At 44.6% G+C, this 18829-nt stretch overlaps 1 protein-coding gene across 1 annotated transcript in view; it reads left to right on the top strand.

Moving 5' to 3' along the window:
* Positions 1–4274: 4274 nt before the first annotated feature.
* exosc10 (exosome component 10) overlaps positions 4275–18829 on the top strand; it is a 45788-nt gene continuing 31233 nt past the window's right edge. The window contains exons 1-10 of the mRNA XM_052039549.1: positions 4275–4424; positions 5640–5776; positions 5988–6111; positions 7272–7376; positions 8442–8604; positions 11258–11366; positions 11894–11969; positions 12501–12611; positions 14212–14355; positions 15719–15909. Coding sequence (XP_051895509.1) covers positions 4317–4424; positions 5640–5776; positions 5988–6111; positions 7272–7376; positions 8442–8604; positions 11258–11366; positions 11894–11969; positions 12501–12611; positions 14212–14355; positions 15719–15909 — 1268 coding nt within the window. The 5' untranslated portion in view covers positions 4275–4316. The remainder of the gene's footprint in view (positions 4425–5639; positions 5777–5987; positions 6112–7271; positions 7377–8441; positions 8605–11257; positions 11367–11893; positions 11970–12500; positions 12612–14211; positions 14356–15718; positions 15910–18829) is intronic.

Below are 18829 nucleotides of genomic sequence, written 5' to 3'. Positions count from 1 at the left end.
AAAAGAAAGGAAGCTTTCTGTAGCACCAGTGAGAGGCTCCAAGGGCTCGGCTGGGGCTTGGCCGGTGGAATGCACACACTCTTGTGTGTGCATAAAAAAAACTTTCTTGTGTCATCAAGTTGTGTCAAGGTTGCTAACTGAAATCTCACACAACACACCTATAACAGTTTTAAACCCTTTACATTCTTGCAATAATATAACATCCCTTTTACTCTATCTTAAAACTTTACCCCTTAACTTTAAAGAAAACCTATTATATTTTGCACCTTAAAGCATTATGCAAAGTATCGCTCAGGTAATAAATTGTTTAGTCTCAATTCCATGGATTGGTTGAGTTGGTATATTGGTGTTCCAGAGTCATAGGAAGATACCGTACGGAACTTGTCCTTTCAACCCACCAAGTCTGCACCAACTAATTGTACACTAATCCCACTTTTTTTTTATTCTCCCCACATCCTCATCAATTCTCCCGAGATTGTCCCACTCACCTATTGGTACTGTATTGGTTAGGGGCAATTTACCGTCGTCAATTAACCTACCAACCTGCAAATCTTTAGTATGGAGGAGGAAACTGGAGCACCCAGAGGAAATCCAGAAATATATTGCTCGCTGAACTCTCCAGGGTAAAGAATTCCAAAGATTCTCCACCCTCTGAGTGAAGGGATTTCTGGTGGAGGTGATAATCGTAGGCTTTCTCATCCACTCCACAGATGACATCTGCTATTCCTGCTGTTACCTTGCATCCTCTGCTTTCTGTGAAATACACCTGGCTGACTTGTCCAATGTTGCATCAAGTGGCATCAAAGATGAGGAACCCTCATCACACTTCACATTCTGATACCTGCTCCTGGGATCAGGTTTGCTGAAAAGTTTGGCCTCTGCCAATGCTGATGTAATTTCTCCAGATAAGAAGTTGGATAATGGTTCATCTGATTTATGTCTTTTGGATGTAGGCATATCTTTAACAGTTCGTTAGGTTTCTCTCTCTCAGCACAATCAAATCCATAACTTTTTACTCACTTCTGCCCCATTTCTTGGAATTCCTCTTCAAGCTTCCTTTTCAACTCTGCTCATACTTGCGTGGATCACTGCTTTCACTTGGGGACAGTCAAAGTCATCAAAGCATCCAAATGTTTCATCGAAACACTCTGGTTGCATATAGATTGGGTCTGTTTTGTTTCTTATTGGAGGATGCTTTTCAATCGGCACTTTGCCTTCACTTCTGAGTCTCAGCTACTCCATCTTGTGGTTTACTGAGGTCAACTCACAACTTCTCAACCCAGGATGTCATTTCTGTGACATAGAAGGTGCATTATTTCCCCGTTGTTTCCTAATTCCTGAATTAGCTTTTCCAAGCTGTGGAATTTCTTCCCTACATTGCCATCAGTGTGACATTATTGTAAGACATTTTCCTTCAGGTAGCTATTTTGTTCCAGGGAAGAACTTCTGGTGCAACCTGACCATTTCTTTGTATTCCCATATCCACTTTTAGCTTGAGTTTATATTTTTGATTTAATTCTTACTCTTTTTCCCATCTGGATGATCGTGTGGCTTTCATTTCTCTGGGAATGGCCACATCTAGTCACTCCCTGTAGATATATGGTTTCAATATCTGGACTGACCTTGGACGTGGTTTGGGTGTTCTGATTTTTCTTCGCATTCTTCTCTTTAATATTCCTTTGGCATTCCCTCTGAATGTTTTCTCTTTTGATTTACACATCGAGTTTGACCCAGAGTCTGTACTTTGATCCATCTGCAGGTGTTTTTAGTTTCTGCACACTGGTGCAATCATCCACAGCACCTGCAAAGCTTTCATGCAGAGTCATTTTCCTAGTTTTGTTTCTGTTGACTACTTGTCAGTATTGCCTCTTTCCCAAGGACTGTTCTGGGGGCTGGCTGTTTGGGAAGTTAGAGTTTTTATCTGTCTACATACGGCTGCCTGTGCCATTGTGAACTTTTATATCTGATAAGCTGCCACATCATGGGCTTGTCATCAAGATGTTGCTGAGATTCTGGATGGTCTAATAATTGATGAAGAGGAAGTGCTAGAAAGGCAAACTGTTATGTGGTACCTGAACCTTTGGAAGTCCATATATGCTGTATCAACCATATTTCCCTCATCAATCCTTCTGTCACTTCATCAAAAGACTCTGTCAAGTCACTTAGACACAATTTGCCTCTAACAAATGTACGCTGGCTTTCTCCCAGCATGAAATTGGCAGAGGTTGAAGAAATGATTAAAAAGCAAATGGGATTTACAAATAGAGCAAGAACAAGTAAGTCATGATCAAGCTTTGGCCACAACCAGAGTACTCTTCCCAGTTTGGGACCACCCTTCAGGAGAAATTTGGAGGGGACGCAGAAGACACGACATCTTTATTAGTTACATGTTCATCTTCCAATATGATTCCAGGAATGAAGGATTTAATTGGGTGGATAGATTAGAGAAGGAACAAAAGAGATTAAGGTGATCTGATGGAATATTTAAAATTATAAAGGGTCTAGGCAGAGCACAACTGTTTCCTTTGTGGAGAAGCCAAGAGGTAGGGTAATTAACAACCAAAGTTACATGAAGGGAAAAAAAAACTACACAGCAAGTGGTTGGAGTCTGGAATGGACTGTCAGAGGTAGAGGCAGATTTAATTAAAAAGGAACTGTACAGGTTTCAAAGAATTTGCAGAGCTGTGAGAGGAGGGCATGAGAGTGGACCAAACTGGATTGCTGTTATATGGAGTTGGTGCAGACACAACCGGTGAATGCCCTCTTCCCCACTGCAGCCATGCAGCCAATCTGTGAATTGGATGAAATAACAGCTCCTCGCCTGGAACACCAGTGTTGGAAGAACTAAAGATCCTACTAACAGGTCACGCAGCTTCTGGTAAACACAGAGTTAGGAAAGCAGCATCTGTGGTGGGAGAAACGAAGTTAATATTCAGTGCTGACCACAGATCAAGCACCTGAACCCTTAGCTCAGCTTCTCTCACCACAGATGCTGCTCGACCTGCAGGGGGTTTCCAACATTGCACTTTGTTTTAGGTTTCCAGCATTTTAATTTTTGCAACATTTGCAATTGATGTCAGAGCTCCAACAGTGGAAGGGTTTGTAAAATCAGCAACAGCAAGATCCCCCAACACCCCGCACCACCCCACCCCTCTCCTCCCCACCCCACCCCCCTCCCCCCACCCCTCTCCTCCCCACCCCACCCCCCTCCTCCCACCCCTCTCCTCCCCACCCCACCCCTCTCCTCCCCACCCCACCCCCTCCCCCCACCCCTCTCCTCCCCACCCCACCCCCTCCCCCCCCCTCCCTCCCCCCTCCCCACCCCTCCCCTCTCCCCACCCCTCCCCTCTCCTCCCCCCTCCCCACCCCACCCCTCTCCTCCCCCCCCTCCTCCTCCCGCTCCCCCCTCCCTCTCCTCCTCCTCCCGCTCCCCCCCTCCCTCTCCCCCCCTCTCCCCCCCTCTCCCCCCTCCCTCCCCCTCCCCCCCTCCCTCCCCCTCCCCCCCTCCCTCCCCCTCCCTCCCCCCCCTCCCTCCCCCTCCCCCCCCTCCCTCCCCCCCCTCCCTCCCTCCCCCTCCCTCCCCCTCCCCCTCCCTCCCCCTCCCCCCCCCCTCCCCCTCCCCCCCCCTCCCCCTCCCCCCCCCTCCCCCTCCCTCCCCCTCCCCCTCCCTCCCCCCTCCCCCCCCCTCCCCCTCCCCCTCCCTCCCCCTCCCCCCCCCTCCCCCTCCCCCCCCCCTCCCCCTCCCCCTCCCTCCCCCTCCCCCCCCCCTCCCTCCCCCTCCCCCCCTCCCCCTCCCCCCCCCCTCCCCCTCCCCCTCCCCCCCCTCCCCCTCCCCCCCCTCCCCCTCCCCCCCCCTCCCCCTCCTCCCCCTCCCCCCCCCCTCCCCCTCCTCCCCCTCCCCCTCCCCCCTCCCTCCCCCCCCTCCCCCTCCCCCCCTCCCTCCCCCCCTCCCCCTCCCCCCTCCCTCCCCCCCTCCCCTCCCTCCCCCCCCCCCCTCCCTCCCCCCCCCCTCCCCCCCCTCCCCTCCCTCCCCCTCCCCTCCCCTCCCTCCCCCTCCCCTCCCCTCCCTCCACCTCCCCTCCCTCCCTCCCCCCCCCCCCTCCCCTCCCCCCCTCCCCTCCCCCCTCCCTGCCCCTCCCTCTCCCCCCTCCCTGCCCCTCCCTCTCCCCCTCCCTCCCCCCCCTCCCTCCCCCTCCCCACCGCCCCGCCCCGGGCTGATCCAGGGATCTGTCAATCACGCGGACCACGCCCCTCCCCCAACTCTCGCGACACGTCCCGGCTGCCCGGATCCTCGCGAGACTTGGCCGGTTTGCAGCATGGCGGCGCAGCGCGGGGAGGCCGCGGGCCCGCGGGGGTCGGGCGGGGAGTCCGGTCCCGGTCCCGGTCCCGGTCCCATCCCCGGCGGCGTCGATCAGCTCGTCAAGGTGGGCGGCCTGGTTTGGTGTGTTGGGGGGTGGAGGTGTGTGGGGGTGGGGGGTGTGTGGGGGAGGGGGTGTGTGGGGGTGGGGGGGGTTGGGGAGGAGGGGGGTTGGGGAGGGAGTGGGGGTAGGGGTGTGTGGTGGGAGGGGGTGTGTGGGGGTGGGGGGTGTGTGGGGGTAGGGGGTGTGTGGGGGAGGGGGTGTGTGGGGGGGGGGGGGGGTTGGGGGAGGGAGTGGGGATAGGGGTGTGTGGTGGGAGGGGGTGTGTGGGGGTGGGGGGGTGTGTGGGGTGGGGGGGTTGGGGGTGGGGGGTGTCAGGGAGGAGGGGGGTTGGGGAGGGAGTGGGGGTAGGGGTGTGTGGTGGGAGGGGGTGTGTGGGGGTGGGGGGTGTGTGGGGGTAGGGGGTGTGTGGGGGAGGGGGTGTGTGGGGGTGGGGGGGGGTTGGGGGAGGGAGTGGGGATAGGGGTGTGTGGTGGGAGGGGGTGTGTGGGGTGGGAGGGGGTGTGTGGGGGTGTGTGGGGTGGGAGGGGGTGTGTGGGGGTGTGTGGGGTGGGAGGGGGTGTGTGGGGGTGGGGGGGGTTGGGGAGGAGGGGGGTTGGGGGAGGGAGTGGGGGTAGGGGTGTGTGGTGGGAGGGGGTGTGTGGGGGTGGGGGGGTGTGTGGGGTGGGGGGGTTGGGGGTGGGGGTGGGGGGTGTCAGGGAGGAGGGGGGTTGGGGAGGGAGTGGGGGTAGGGGTGTGTGGTGGGAGGGGGTGTGTGGGGGGGTGGGGGTGTGCGCGGGGAGGGGGGGTGAGGGTTTTGGGGGAGAGGGGAGGGGAGAGGTGAACCAGCTTTGGGAACCGGCTTTCACTTTATCACCTGCCTGTCATGTGTGAGCTGCAGGAATCCATGTAAACAGCTTCAAGCTCACTGCAGTCATCAACCCTCCTCGTTACCTTCTGAAAGATTTTATTTGTTAGTTGATCTCCTTTAACACGTTTGTGCTGATTGTCCATGTTCAGAGAGGCGCAGATTGATTGAAGGTTAGGCAAGTACAGCTCCTTCATCAAGTGTAGCCCCTTCGAATGGACTCTAATAATGTGCCCATCACCAAAGTTAAGGTAACTTTGTGCTCAGACCATCCCTTATTAATGCATGTGATCTTGTTATACTCTGGGCTAGCAGTCAGTCACATAGGTTAAGAATAAAAAGTCTAGTTAGGCATTGTATTTTGTTTTGTGCAGCATGTTTTGGGGACAGTGGTAGCAGCCACAAAAGCCTCCAATGGACTTCCTCAATTTGGTGATGAGTTTGATTTTTACCGGAGTTTCCCAGGATTTCAGTCATTCTGTGACATGCAAGCTGATCGACTCCTGAGTTGGTAAGAAATTTTACAATACATTTTGTTCTCAACAATTACGTATGCATTAACAAGAAATGTGTTGTCATTGCTGAAGAAGTCTTACTCCTCTAGGATTTCAGTATCTACACCCTAAATAAGTCTCAGTGATTGCATTGCTGTCAATGAATTCATTGCATAGACATGATATAATAGTTTGTTAATTCTTAAAAAAAGTAATTTTTTTTTGCAGCATGAGTCAGCTTATGCAGTTCCACAACTGTAGGAGTCAGATCAGAGGACACAACAAGGTGACAGAACTGGAAGACAAATTTGACTTGCTGGTGGATGCAAACGATGTCATCCTGGAACGTGTGGTATGTATTACCAAGTTGTAAAATGTACCATAGATTCATAGAATACTACAGCACAGAAACAGGCCCTTTGGCCCATCTAGTCCATGCTGACCTGATCTACTGCCTAGTCCCATTTACCTGCACCCAGACCATATCCCTCCAAACCCATCCCATCCATATATCTATTCAAACCTCTCTTAAATGTTACAATTGAACATCTACCACTTCCGCTGGCAGCTCATTCCACACTCGCACCACCCTTTGAGTGAAGTAGTTCCCCCTCAGATTCCCCTTAAATATTTCACTTTTCGCCTTAAACCTACATCCTCTAGTTCTAGACTCACCCAACCTTCGGGGAAAAAGCCTGTATGCATTCACCCTATCTATATCCCTCATAATTTTGTATACCTCTATAAGATCTCTGCACTTCAGGGGATAAAGACCTAACCTATTCAACCTTTCCCTATAACTCAGGTCCTCAAGTCCTGGCAACATCCTTGTAAATTTTCTCTGAACTCTGTTAAAGCTTATTGATATCTTTCCTGCAGGTAGGTGACCAGAACTGCACACAATACTCCAAATTCGGCCTCACCAATGTCTTGCACAACTTCAACATAACATCCCAACTCCTGTATAGTTTTGAAGATTTGACTGAATGATAATGGACACATTGCAGTCAGCGTGAAATACGATTTGGTAATCTGCACACTACCTTTTCTCAATGTAATTTTGAAAATGTACCCATCATGCCACTTGTATACTGATGCAACTTTTTTAAAAAAAAATGACTGAATTATAGGGTCCTCTGTGTTCATTATGTACAGCAAGGAAAAAAAAGATTAGAGATGACAAGATCTGAAATTTGGACTATATTTTGTTGAAGATACAAAATAATAACTAAATACACTCTTAAATATTTGAGCCACACCACATCTCTAGAGGAAGAAACAGGATTAATATTTCAGTTTGCTGACTTTCCATCAGAACCACCTTCAATATTTACATTCTTTCTTCGCGAATACTGATTAACCTGCTGATAATTTCCAGCATTTTTTGCTGGAGTTTTATTCAGAATAAAGCCAGTGTGTTTTTCTATTATTATTATGAATGGCATACACGCAGAAGGTATGCAGAATTTTGTCAATTGAATATTCCTGACAGCTTGATGCATTTTTGTTTAGGGGATTTTGCTGGATGAAGCTTCCGGTGTGAACAAGAATCAACAGCCTGTTCTTCCAGCAGGACTTCAGCCTCCAAAAACCATCGTCTCAAGCTGGAATCGAAGGGTGAGCTCTGACTGATTTCAGATCATTTTTTCTTACACAAGTCAGAAATCTGTTGGTGCTAAATGCATAACACATGAATTTGAATCAGCACAGAGACTGAGACAAAAACTTTCAAAGTTCAGACTGTGTAGAAAAGCAATTAACACTTAAGTAGTTAAATGATGTAAGTTAATTGCTTCTCCTTGATAAGTAAGTATTATTAAATCCAAATGACCATTTTGTGAGTACAGCTTTAATAAATTTTGTGCTTTGCCTTTTAAGTTATGACATGTCATGTGGGGAGTTGGAAGTATACATTCCCACTTAAAGCAGCGTCTGTGAAAAAAGAAACAGAGTTAACATTTCAGGACAAGGAATCTTCATCAGAACAGTTTCCTGAAGGAATCTTCAACCTGAAACATTAACTCTTTTCCTTTCCATAGATGCTGAGTGTTTCTAAAATTTTTTGTTTTTATTTTCAGTTTCCGGTATTTATAGGTTTTACTTTTAAAGAGTCATACAGCACAACGGCCCACCGTGTCTGCTGTCCATCAAGTACCTATTTACACAAATCACATTTGGTTCGTAGCCTATTATGCCTTGACAATTTGGGTGCTCGTCCAGATGCTCCTTAAATGTCGTGAGAGCATCTGCCTCCACCACCTTCTCAGGCAGTGTGTCCCAGATTACATTCACCCTCTAGGTGAAACACATTTCCTCAGATCGCTTCTAAATTTTTACTTCTTACCTTAAACCTGTGCTGTGTGGTATTAGACATCTGTGCCATGGGGAAAGGTTTACTATGTATCCCATTATGTCTCGTACATTTTTATCAGGCTCTCCCACTCCTTCCACCACCACCCCACCACCACCAATTGATGGATTCCAACCCAGGCAACATCTTGGTGCATCTCCTGTCCAATGCAGTCATGTCCTTTATTGATTTTCAACAGATTGCCATGTGGTCTACACCAGACCTTTACCTATCTGTTATTAATTTTGTTAACTTAAGTGCTTATTTATGTTGAAGGTGCATTTCATGAATGGAAACTGGTTCCATGTGTTGTCGCTGATTTTCTTTTCCAGAATACAGAATCTAAAAGATCAAAATCTGAAACGTTCCGCTTGTTTCACGCTAAAAACATCCCACGACCTCAGATGAAGTTCAAGGAGAAAGTTGACAACTCCAATACTCCTTTTGTGCCAAAACTGTTCATCAAGCCCAATGCCCTGAAACCACTCCCAGAAGGTAAGACTTCATAAACTACAGATGTTTGAACGAGCTGGGTGTTGCAAGTGACAGGCACTTTTCAGCTGAAAATTCTTTCAAGTAAATTTCTAAATCATTGCTTGTTTACTTTGGTTACACTGGGATAATGTGCATTATGGGAAAGTAGTTGTTAAGATTTGTTCCAGGTCATTGAAACCAAAATTCGGGGAAGATTTTAATGAAACACAGAATATTACTTCTAATAAGTCACTTGCATTTATGTGAATGGAAACTTAGCATCAGTATGAATTTCCATTTGCTGACAATGTTGTAATCTAACCCACTTTCTCCTTTTCTATTCCTATACCGTTCTCTGTGCATTTTAATTTGAAGTTTTCTGGTATTTGGAGATATTGCAGAGTAGTTGTTCTACTGTTGAACACAGACTCCTGAATGTAGTTGCTGGTCCTCTGTTGCAGTAATAATTTAAAGTTTGCACTGTTCTGCTAGCCAACAGTCAGCAATAATCACAATTAACATATACTTGTTACACAGCTAATTCTATAGCTTTAGTGGTAATCAAAACAGTATACCATGGGAAAGAATGTCTCTGGAGCAAAAAACAAACTGCTGGAGGAAGTCAGAGGGTCAAGCAGCACCTGTGGAGGCAAAGGGATAGTCAATGTTTTGGGTCAAGACCCTGCATCAGAGCTGAGTGTGGAGGGGTGAGGCTGGGACTGGCAGGTGACAGGTGGAACCAGGTGAGGAGGGAGATGATGGGCAGATGAAGCCAGGTGAGGGAGGGGGAAAGGTGGAGTTGGAAGACAATGGCTGGTGGATCATAGGTAGGGATAAGGAGAGAGGAAAAAGGGGGCGGATGGAACCGGGTGGGGGAGAGGAATGAAACTGGATGATGGGGGTGGGGGGGGGGGGTCGTAGAATGAGAGAAAAAGGAGCAGAGAGAGTGTGGGTTACCTGAAATTGAAAAATTCAGTGTTCGTCTTTACAAGAGACTAAGCGAGAGGAGGTATAGCCAAGGTAGCTGTGTGTCTTGGTACAACTTTATAAAACATTCAGTAGGTAACAGCTGGAATATTGTGTGCAGTTCTGGTTGCCCCACTATAGAAAGGATGTGATTGCACTGGAGAGGGTGTCGAGATTCATCAGGATGTTGCCTAGGATGGGATGTTTTAGTTACGAGGAAAGACTTGAAAGGCAAGGCTCGTTTTCCTTGCAGAGGCTGAGACATAAATAAGGAGAGACATAAATGGGGTAGTTAGTAGAAAAATTTATCCTCGTGGAGGTGTCCAAGACCAGTGGGCATAGGTTTATGGTGAGGAATAAGAGGTTTAAAGAGAAAATCTTTTCACCCAGAAGGTGGTTGCAATCTGGAACTCACTGCCTGAGAAGACGATGGAGGATTGTACTCTCAGGACGTTTAAGAAGCATCTCGGTGAGCACCTGTATCACCAAGGGCAATGGACCAAGTGTCAGTAAATGGTAGGGATAGGTACTTGGTGATCAGCATGGACATGGTGGGCGGAATGGCCCGTCCCTGTGCTGTGTGACTCTTCCTTGACCCTATGACGTGGATATTTTTCCACATCGTTGGACAGGTGCCAGCATTGTACCTGAAAAACATTAACTTGTCTGGAAATGAGGCTGGTTCTAAATCACAAGACTTCAGCACTGAAACAAGGATATTGTCGATTCCCATTTTTCCATTATACTCTTCCATAATCTGACAAGCTTCAGCACTGGTTGAATCCTTGGGATGAGGCTGAGAAGGAAATTCCGCTTGGAAGTTTTGACTTTTGACTGAAGTTGTACCAAATGAGAACCTCTTACCTATTGACCCCACCACCAAAGAACCCTACCCATTCAAACACAAGTAGTTAGTGGCTTGGTACTTTGGATATTATTGCTGGCAACTGTTTGAACTGAGAACAGTGCAAACTTGGTGTTTGTGTGTGTACACTTTTTAAAAAGTCCACTTTTTAAGAGCTACATCAGGCCAGTAGACTTATTGTGATAAAATCTGCATCTTTTATAACTGATATATTTGTTACATTGCCAGCATTTAGTAAAGTCAATATGTTGTCCATTCCATGAATAACGGTTATATCAACTCAAAAGTTGTAAGAAGGAACATTTGAATTCTATTTCCCCACCACAAGCAGAAACCAATCTACAAAAAGCAAAATTATTTTTCTTTGCTGAGAAGTAGGAATTGAAGTTTCTGACGTGCTCAGTTGATTGAGCATTGGGTCTCAAGTAGTCTGCTTGATTCGTATTTCAATTAAGTGCATTAGGGAACATTACATTTTCATCATATTTGTGAAATACTTAGTGCCGGCTTTACATCCGTCAACCCAGCAATGTTATCCAGGTTCTCTAGACCAGGTTTTCAGCATGGTGATTTGCTTTCCGTGTCGTGATTTCTCCACGGCATCAACCCAACAGTCCAATTACTTATGTTGGTGCCTGCACAGATGCTCCCCAACACAGGAGCTTTTGCAGCTAGGAAATCAAGATAACTTGTGTAATTATCTCAGTGGAACAGTGGTTGCTCTGTATTCAGCTCTATAGTATTATTATGACCAATTTGGAGTACAGCAAGCAAATTTATTACATAAATATTTTCTGAATGCTATCAGTGAGAACCCGATGACTCTAGTATTTGGGTTTACAGTGCTTTCGAATAGACGGAGTCGACTGGAAAGGCCGGAGGATCTTGATGTGCCAGCTGCATTGGCTGACTTCATCCATCAACAGAGGACTCAGCAAAATGAGCAGACCATGTGAGTGGGAACTTCACTTGTAACCCTATAAAGCAAGTTGAGGTTCTAGAGTGAATGTCTCTCAAATTGGAGTTTTATTTTCTTTCCTTCCTCGTTAGTGCTTTCTCTTTTAAGTTTTGAACATTTAATGAAATGATTAAAGTTAATAAACCAAGAAAAAGCTCCAAACTATTCATTGGGACACGAGACTGCAGATGCTGGAATCTGGAAGAAAAAGTAAACTGCGCGAAGAACTCAGCCGGTCAGGCAGCATCTGTGGAGACGAAGGGATGGTTAACGTCTCTCAAACCGAAATGTGGGCCATCCCTTTGCCTTCACAGATGCTGCTTGACTCACTGAGTTCTTCCAGCAGCTTATTAAAAGCTCCAGACTATATATCCACTAGAAATGATGCATATGCATGAAAAATTGACTAAATGCAGAAAGGAGTCAGCAAAAAGCAAAATTATTTTCACCTCCCAAGTTTCTGGTTTGCTTATTAATTGGGTGTCAGGTCTCAGAGCTGATCATTGTGTGTTCCTTTTCAGAAGTTTACATCCTTATCAATATGAGCTTAATCACTTTGAACCAGCAGAGACTGTACTTGTCAAACAGGAGCCACAGGTCAGTGATGGGAGTGTGGGAAAGCTGAGTGGTAAATGTGTCTTGCATCATGTACTTTTGCATAGCTGGAATTATTAGAGATCTGGCAAGTAACCCGAAGATCCTTTCTCAGAGGGGGAGGAAATTGTTACAAAGAGCTGTCAGTGGTGACAGAGATGTCTGGAGCTGCTCAGAACATTGTTCTCTGAATTGTGGATGAGATTAAAAAAAGAACATTGTTCTCTGAATTGTGGATGAGATTAAAAAATTAAGTGGAGGAGGGATGGATAGAGAAAAAAAGTTGAACAGCATATGGATATCTTTTATATGGTTCTTATGTTTACAATTATCTGATTTGAGATAGAAGTCGGCTATATTTCAGCCTCAGAAGTTGGATCTCCTGTTGAAATTGGGAAGAACGTGTATGATTAAATAAACATTTCCTGAATAGAAAGTAAATCAGTAGAAGTTATGAATAATGTGCAGTGGTGTGACCTAAAGCTTCAGCATGTGAATATTGAATTTGAGAGATGGCTGTTTTATCCTCTGCAGATGTACAAAGCTTTGTCAGAGACCAACTTACAGCTAATCAAAACCTTTGATGAACTGGTGGAAGTGAATGAAAAGCTCTTAAAGTGCAAAGAGATTGCTGTGGATTTGGAGGTAAACTCATTAACTGAATAAGCAACAAACTGGTAAATGTGTATTAAAATTATCAAATTATGCAGGACTTTGTGCCTGTTACTATTAGTCATTTTTTAACTTCTGAAATAAAGTTTGGCGTTGTGATGGGAAAAACGTGTTGCGGTTTCAATTTCCAATTATTTCTCCTGATTTGTCCGTGTTTCTAATTTAACTACATCAGAATCGCAAAATGAAGCAACTTTTAATTTGCTAGGAGGATTTATTGGTGTATTTCCAATGCATAAGGAGTTTAAAACTAGCTCAGTCTACCTCAGTACAATGTTAAAAGGACTGCTGTTTGATTTTGGCCCTAGGCTGACACATTTGGTAAAGGGCCAGATGATACAATTCAAACAGACACGTGTGTTATTTTTCAGTTACGTTTGTGACTAGCAGCTCCTGAATTTTGCTGATAATTTTCAAATCCATTATAACCTGTCATCAGTCTGGGATGGTTTGCTGGGGTTGTTTAGTTTGGAGAAGCAATCAGAAACCAGTCCAGCTATGTCCTCATAATCTAATTGTAATCTATTTAACAAACCATTTACTATTTCAGTATAGTCTACCATCCGATGTAAGCATTAGCAATAAATTACTTCTCGCTCATCAATTATATTCATTGAGTAGTTAAAGGCTGTAGTGAAGTCTGGTGTTGTGATTATTTGATGTCCTTGGGAGATCCTTGAAGGTTCTTGTGGAAGCAAAACATCTGGTAAATGTATCAGTTCATTACCCTTGAGCATTTTATTAAAATATCAGTGCCAATGAAGATATGTTGAGGCTGCGGTGAACCATGATTCCTCTAATAGTGCATGCTAACACCTGGGGTAAGACGGGAAGAAAATGCTTAAAGTAGCCATTTTGCTTGAAAAGCATTATAAATGTCATTTGTGCATTGTTGCATATAAAGTTTTGCTACTAAAAAATAATATTTTAGCTAAACTGACAGCTTGTGTCCCACTTAAAGTGCACTTATGGGCAAATGGACTGAATAGTATGGCAGTAAACGAGCTGCAGCTGGCCAGTGAGCAGGGAGAAGTTGATCATTATCCATCAGACACCTGTTCCATTTGTAAAGTGCATGCCTGTGAGTAAAGAAGGATTAGCTAATTCACAAACTAGATTCCCTCCTAGCAACACTCTCTGCTCAGGACCATCCATGAACTTCAACAATTTTCCTTCAATATGATGTTTATATCTTCAAAAAACAAGAAGTTATTCTTACATGTGTTTCATGTGTTTACAGTTTGAAACAATTGTCAGGACAGTAGGTATAGAACAGGTATAACGGTAGAGTAATATGGCATGGCTAAGGCCCTTTGGCCCATCAAGACCATGCTGACATCCATGTTAACTAATCCTCTTATGTTTTCCACATTCCCATCATCATTCCCACTTACATTCTACCACTCGCCTACTGTGGACTGAGTTTTATTGGATTATTTCAAAAAACAGATTTATATATCAGTTTTTCTTTATGATTTATCCTAGCTCTTCCTTTTAAACAGTGCTAAAATATATGTAGCAGTTAATGCCATTCGCTGTTGTATGTGACAAATAAAATGTTTTTTTCCACCAGCACCATTCATACCGAAGTTTCTTGGGATTAACCTGCTTAATGCAGATATCAACAAGGGAAGAGGATTTTGTCATTGATACACTTGAACTACGCAGTGAAATGTACATTCTCAATGAAGTCTTCACTGATCCTTCCATTGTTAAGGTAAATTCTGATTTGGCTTCATTCCACTCCGTCAGTTTATGCATTCTTCCTTCACTCTCACACCATCAGTCAACCTCTCTCCCTGCCTTAAAGCTATTGACTTTGCTTGCTTGCTTGCAACTTTTCCAAATATCTGTTTAAATTTTAATCTTTATATTTGGTCCTCCCTAATTTTTTTCTCCTATTTTGTCATTTTTATGAACTTTAGCCCATTGAGACGATGGCAGCTTTCAGAGCAGTCGGATTCTCCCGCTGCCTTGTATCCCATTCTCTCCCACGTGCCCATTAACTTCCTGCTAATTCTCCTACCGCCTGCCTACACTAGGTAGTATTTACAGTGGCCAATTAACCTTCAACCAATGCACTTGTGGGATGTGAGATGAAACCAGAACACGATGTGGGCAAATATGCAGACTCCACACAGGAGACACCGGAGGTCAAGACTGAACCAGGCTTGCTGGAGCTATGAAGCAGCAGCACTATCTGCTGTACCACTGTGATTCTTTCATCTACTCCCTTTGAAGTAGTTATTCTACACAAAGCTCTACACGGCCTGGCATGGGAACACTATATATTTTGTCATTGTTAGTGGTTGAGTATCTTTTGTGACCGTCATGAGAGTCTTAACATTCTGCTTGTTACCACTGCTTTAGCCACTAATTATCGTAAGCATCAATAAGTGAGGTGGAAGTGTGTGTAGTCTAACCACTACAGGCTTGATAGCTTTGAACTGCATTGACCATACTGTACAGATTACTCTCTTTTAAGCCACTAAAATTCAATATTTCTATTAATTCCTTCTTTATAGTAAATTCACACTTATGTCATTTATTTTGCTTAATTATTTTGGTGTAAAATAGATGGTGTCACTAGACCATTTTGATATCTGACCAATTGATTTGCAAACAGACTATTTTACTGAGGTGGGTGGTGTAAGGGAACTGAAATAATGCACACAGTTGATAAAGATGATTGCTGAAGCACCAATACTCACAGCTGATCAAGTTCCAGATATTGCTTCTGGGCAGATACCCCCATTTACATCATCATAGCTTGATTTTTAATGGAACATTTAAGAAAATGAGCAGGGAAGTGAAGTAGTCCTTGGATTCCTAAAATTGAATGTAAAATTCCAAACAGAAACAATGCTGGAAATACTCAGCAGTAAGGGAGTACTTATGCATAGAGAGAGGGAAAGTTAATATTTCAGTTGGATTACCTCTTGTCAGAACCATTTTGTGAAATGTAAAACACCATCTTGTACTTTTTCTACATATTTTGCAAAAATAAATGACAGCAAGATTTCCCATCCACGTGTAACTGATGAACCTGCTTGTTGAAATGAACCCCTCTGTCTCCATAGGTTTTCCATGGTGCAGATTCAGATATTGAGTGGTTACAGAGAGATTTTGGCCTCTACGTTGTCAATATGTTTGATACACACCAAGCTGCCCGAACTCTCAACCTGGGCCGACATTCCCTGGATTACCTGTTGAAATACTACTGTGATGTGCAGGCTGATAAACGATATCAACTGGCTGACTGGAGATTACGGTAAGAGATCATACAGACTTCACAAGCCAAATCCTGGCAATGTGATGCACTCCTTTTTAGCAGGAGTTTAGATTTAAGATAGATTTTGAATCATTCAAAGTTGCCACCTTCATTGGGTTGTCTGGTGTAGTCGTATGTACATTTTTTTTTAAGCTGTAGAGTAAATTTCAATGTGATTTGTAGTCACTATTCTCAAGACAAGTTTCTCCATTTTGAAAAACACCCTTTGTACACTACCTCTCTGAAATGTAAAAATGCTAAAAAATAATGCAATGGGCACCGTAGCAAAGTGTTTAATTGGGAACAAGGTGTTAGCAATTGAGAACAATTGTTTCTATTAATACAACCTTTTAAAGCCATAGGGTTATGTAGCTCTTAGAACAGCGGGGGGTGGGGTGCGGTTCATGGTTCGAAGTCAACATGTTTCCACAGAGGAATGAGCAGGACTGCTAGATCTGGAGCCCTTCGAATGCCAAAGTGTATCAAGGGTAAGTTAAAGCAAAAAAAAAGAAAAACCTATGTCAGATACCAGCAGCTTAATAGAATAGGAAGTCTGGAAGAGTATTGGAAGTACTCTGCCAGACTTTCTACTCTATTAAAGCATAGGAGTGCAATTAAAAAGGAAATTAGAAAAGCTGAGGGAGGATATGAAACTAGCATTGGCAACTAGCATAAAAAAATCTGAAGCAACTTCACAAAGTAAGGGGATGATGCTGACATTATGGTTAGGCAGCCAAGTAAAATATTGGATGGTATAAGCATTCTAAAAGAGGATGCTTATCCCATCCTTGATATTACCTCAAATGGGGTTTAGCATATTTGAAATGGATAAATTGCCATGCCAGAATGAAATATATCCCAAGTAAGAGAGGAAATGGCAGAGGCTCTGACTAAGTTTTTTAATCATTCCTGACTACAAGAATGGTATCAGAACATTGAAAGACTTTCAATGTTGTACCATTGTTTAAAAAATGATGAGAGGATGAATTAATTTAAATTGGGGTAATTATTGGAATCCATTCCAAGGTTTGCTGTAAATCTTCATTTAGAGAGACACAGATTAATTGGGGCAGTCAGCATGGATCCAAAGGGCAATAATTGGGTCTTTTTGCAACTGGCTGACAGCATAGTGTTTCACCTGGCTTGGTGTTTGTTCCCTTGCTTTTTTGTAAAATTTCTATTAATAATTTAAACCTAAATCGGGCTGTGTGCGATTGACAATAGAGAGGAAAGCATTAGATTAGGAGAGAAAGGTATATGTGGTAAATGGGGGAAAATTTGTTAGGTGCATCCAGGAGGGTTTCTTAAATCAATCTGTAGATAGTTCAACAAGAGGAGGGCCTGTACTGGATCTGGTGTTGGGTAATGAGCCTGGCCAGGTGACTGACCTTTCAGTGGGAGAACAGTTGGGGAACAGTGTTTTAAGATACCTACAAATAAGGATAAGTATGGACCTTGCAGGACAATATTAAATTGGAGCAGGGCAAATTATGAGAACATTAGGCAGGAACTAGGGAAAGTTAATTGGGAACAGCTGTTTTTGGGCAAGTCCACATCTGACATGTGGAGGGTGGTTAAAGACCAGCTGCACAGAGTACAAGACAGGGATGTTCCAGTAAGAAGGAAGGACAAGGATGGCAGGGTATGGGAACTTTGGATGTCAAGAGAGGTGGTGAATTTAGTCGAGCTGAAAAAGGAAGCACATGTAAGGTTTAGGGAGCTAAAATCAAATAGAGCCTTTGAGGATTATAAAGAAACCAGAAAAGAACTCAAGAAGGGAATTAGAAGAGCTAGGAGTGACCATGAAGAGTCCTTGGCAAGTAGGATTAAAGAGAATCCCAAGGCATTCTATACACACATCAAGAGGATAACCAGGGAGAGGGTAGGACCACTCAGGATAAAGGAGGGAACATGTGCTTGGAGGTGGAGGATGTGGGCGAGGTCCTAAATGAGAACTTTGCATCGGTATTTACCAAGGAGAAGGACGTGGCGGATAGGAAGATCAGTGTGGAGCGTGCTAATATGCTAGGGCATCTCAAGATAAAGGAGGAGGTAGTGTTGGATCTCTTAAAGAACATTAAGGTGGATAAGTCTCCAGGACCTGATGGGATATAACCCAAGGTTATTGAGAGAGGCAAGAGATAAGATTGGGGCCTTGACCAATGTCTTTGTGTCCTCTCTAGCCACAGGTGAGGTCCCGGAGGACCGGTGAATAGCTAATGTTGTTCCGTTATTCAAGAAGGGAAATAGGGATAATCCTGAAAACTATAGACCGGTGAGTTTCACGTCAGTGATAGGGAAGTTACTGGAGAGGATTCTTAGGGATAGGATTTATAAGCATTTGGAAAACCGTTGCCTAATTAGGGACAGTCAGCATGGCTTTGTGCAGGGCAAGTCATGTCTTACACTTGATTGAGTTTTTTGAAGAGGTGAGAAAGGCAATTGATGAGGGTAGAGCTGTGGATTTTAGTAAGGCATTTGACAAGTTCTCTCATGGGAGGCTCTTCCAGAAGATTAAGATGCGTGGGATCCAAGGTGAATTGGCCATTTGGATTCAGAATTGGCTTGTCTGTAGAAGACAGAGGGTAGCGGTCGATGGGACTTACTCTGGCTGGAGGTCTGTGACTAGTGGTGTTCTGCAGATGACCTGGATGAAAACATAAATGGGTGGGTTAGTAGGTATGCAGACGATACAAAGATTGGTGGTGCTGTGGATAGTGTAGAAGACTGCCAAAGGACACGGTGGGATTTAGATCAATTGCAGATATGGGCAGAGAAATGGCAGATGGAGTTTAGCCTGGCCAAATGTGAAGTGTTGCGCTTTGGGAGATCAATTAATGGCAAGACCCTTAGAGTGTTGATGTGCAGAGGGATCTTGGGGTCCAAGTCTATCGCTCCCTGAAAGTGGTTCCACAGATTG

Source organism: Pristis pectinata, chromosome 26 (genome assembly GCF_009764475.1).
Source record: "Pristis pectinata isolate sPriPec2 chromosome 26, sPriPec2.1.pri, whole genome shotgun sequence".
NCBI lineage: Eukaryota > Metazoa > Chordata > Chondrichthyes > Rhinopristiformes > Pristidae > Pristis > Pristis pectinata.
Note: the sequence above shows the minus strand (reverse complement) of the source record. Positions and strands in the feature narration are given on the sequence as shown.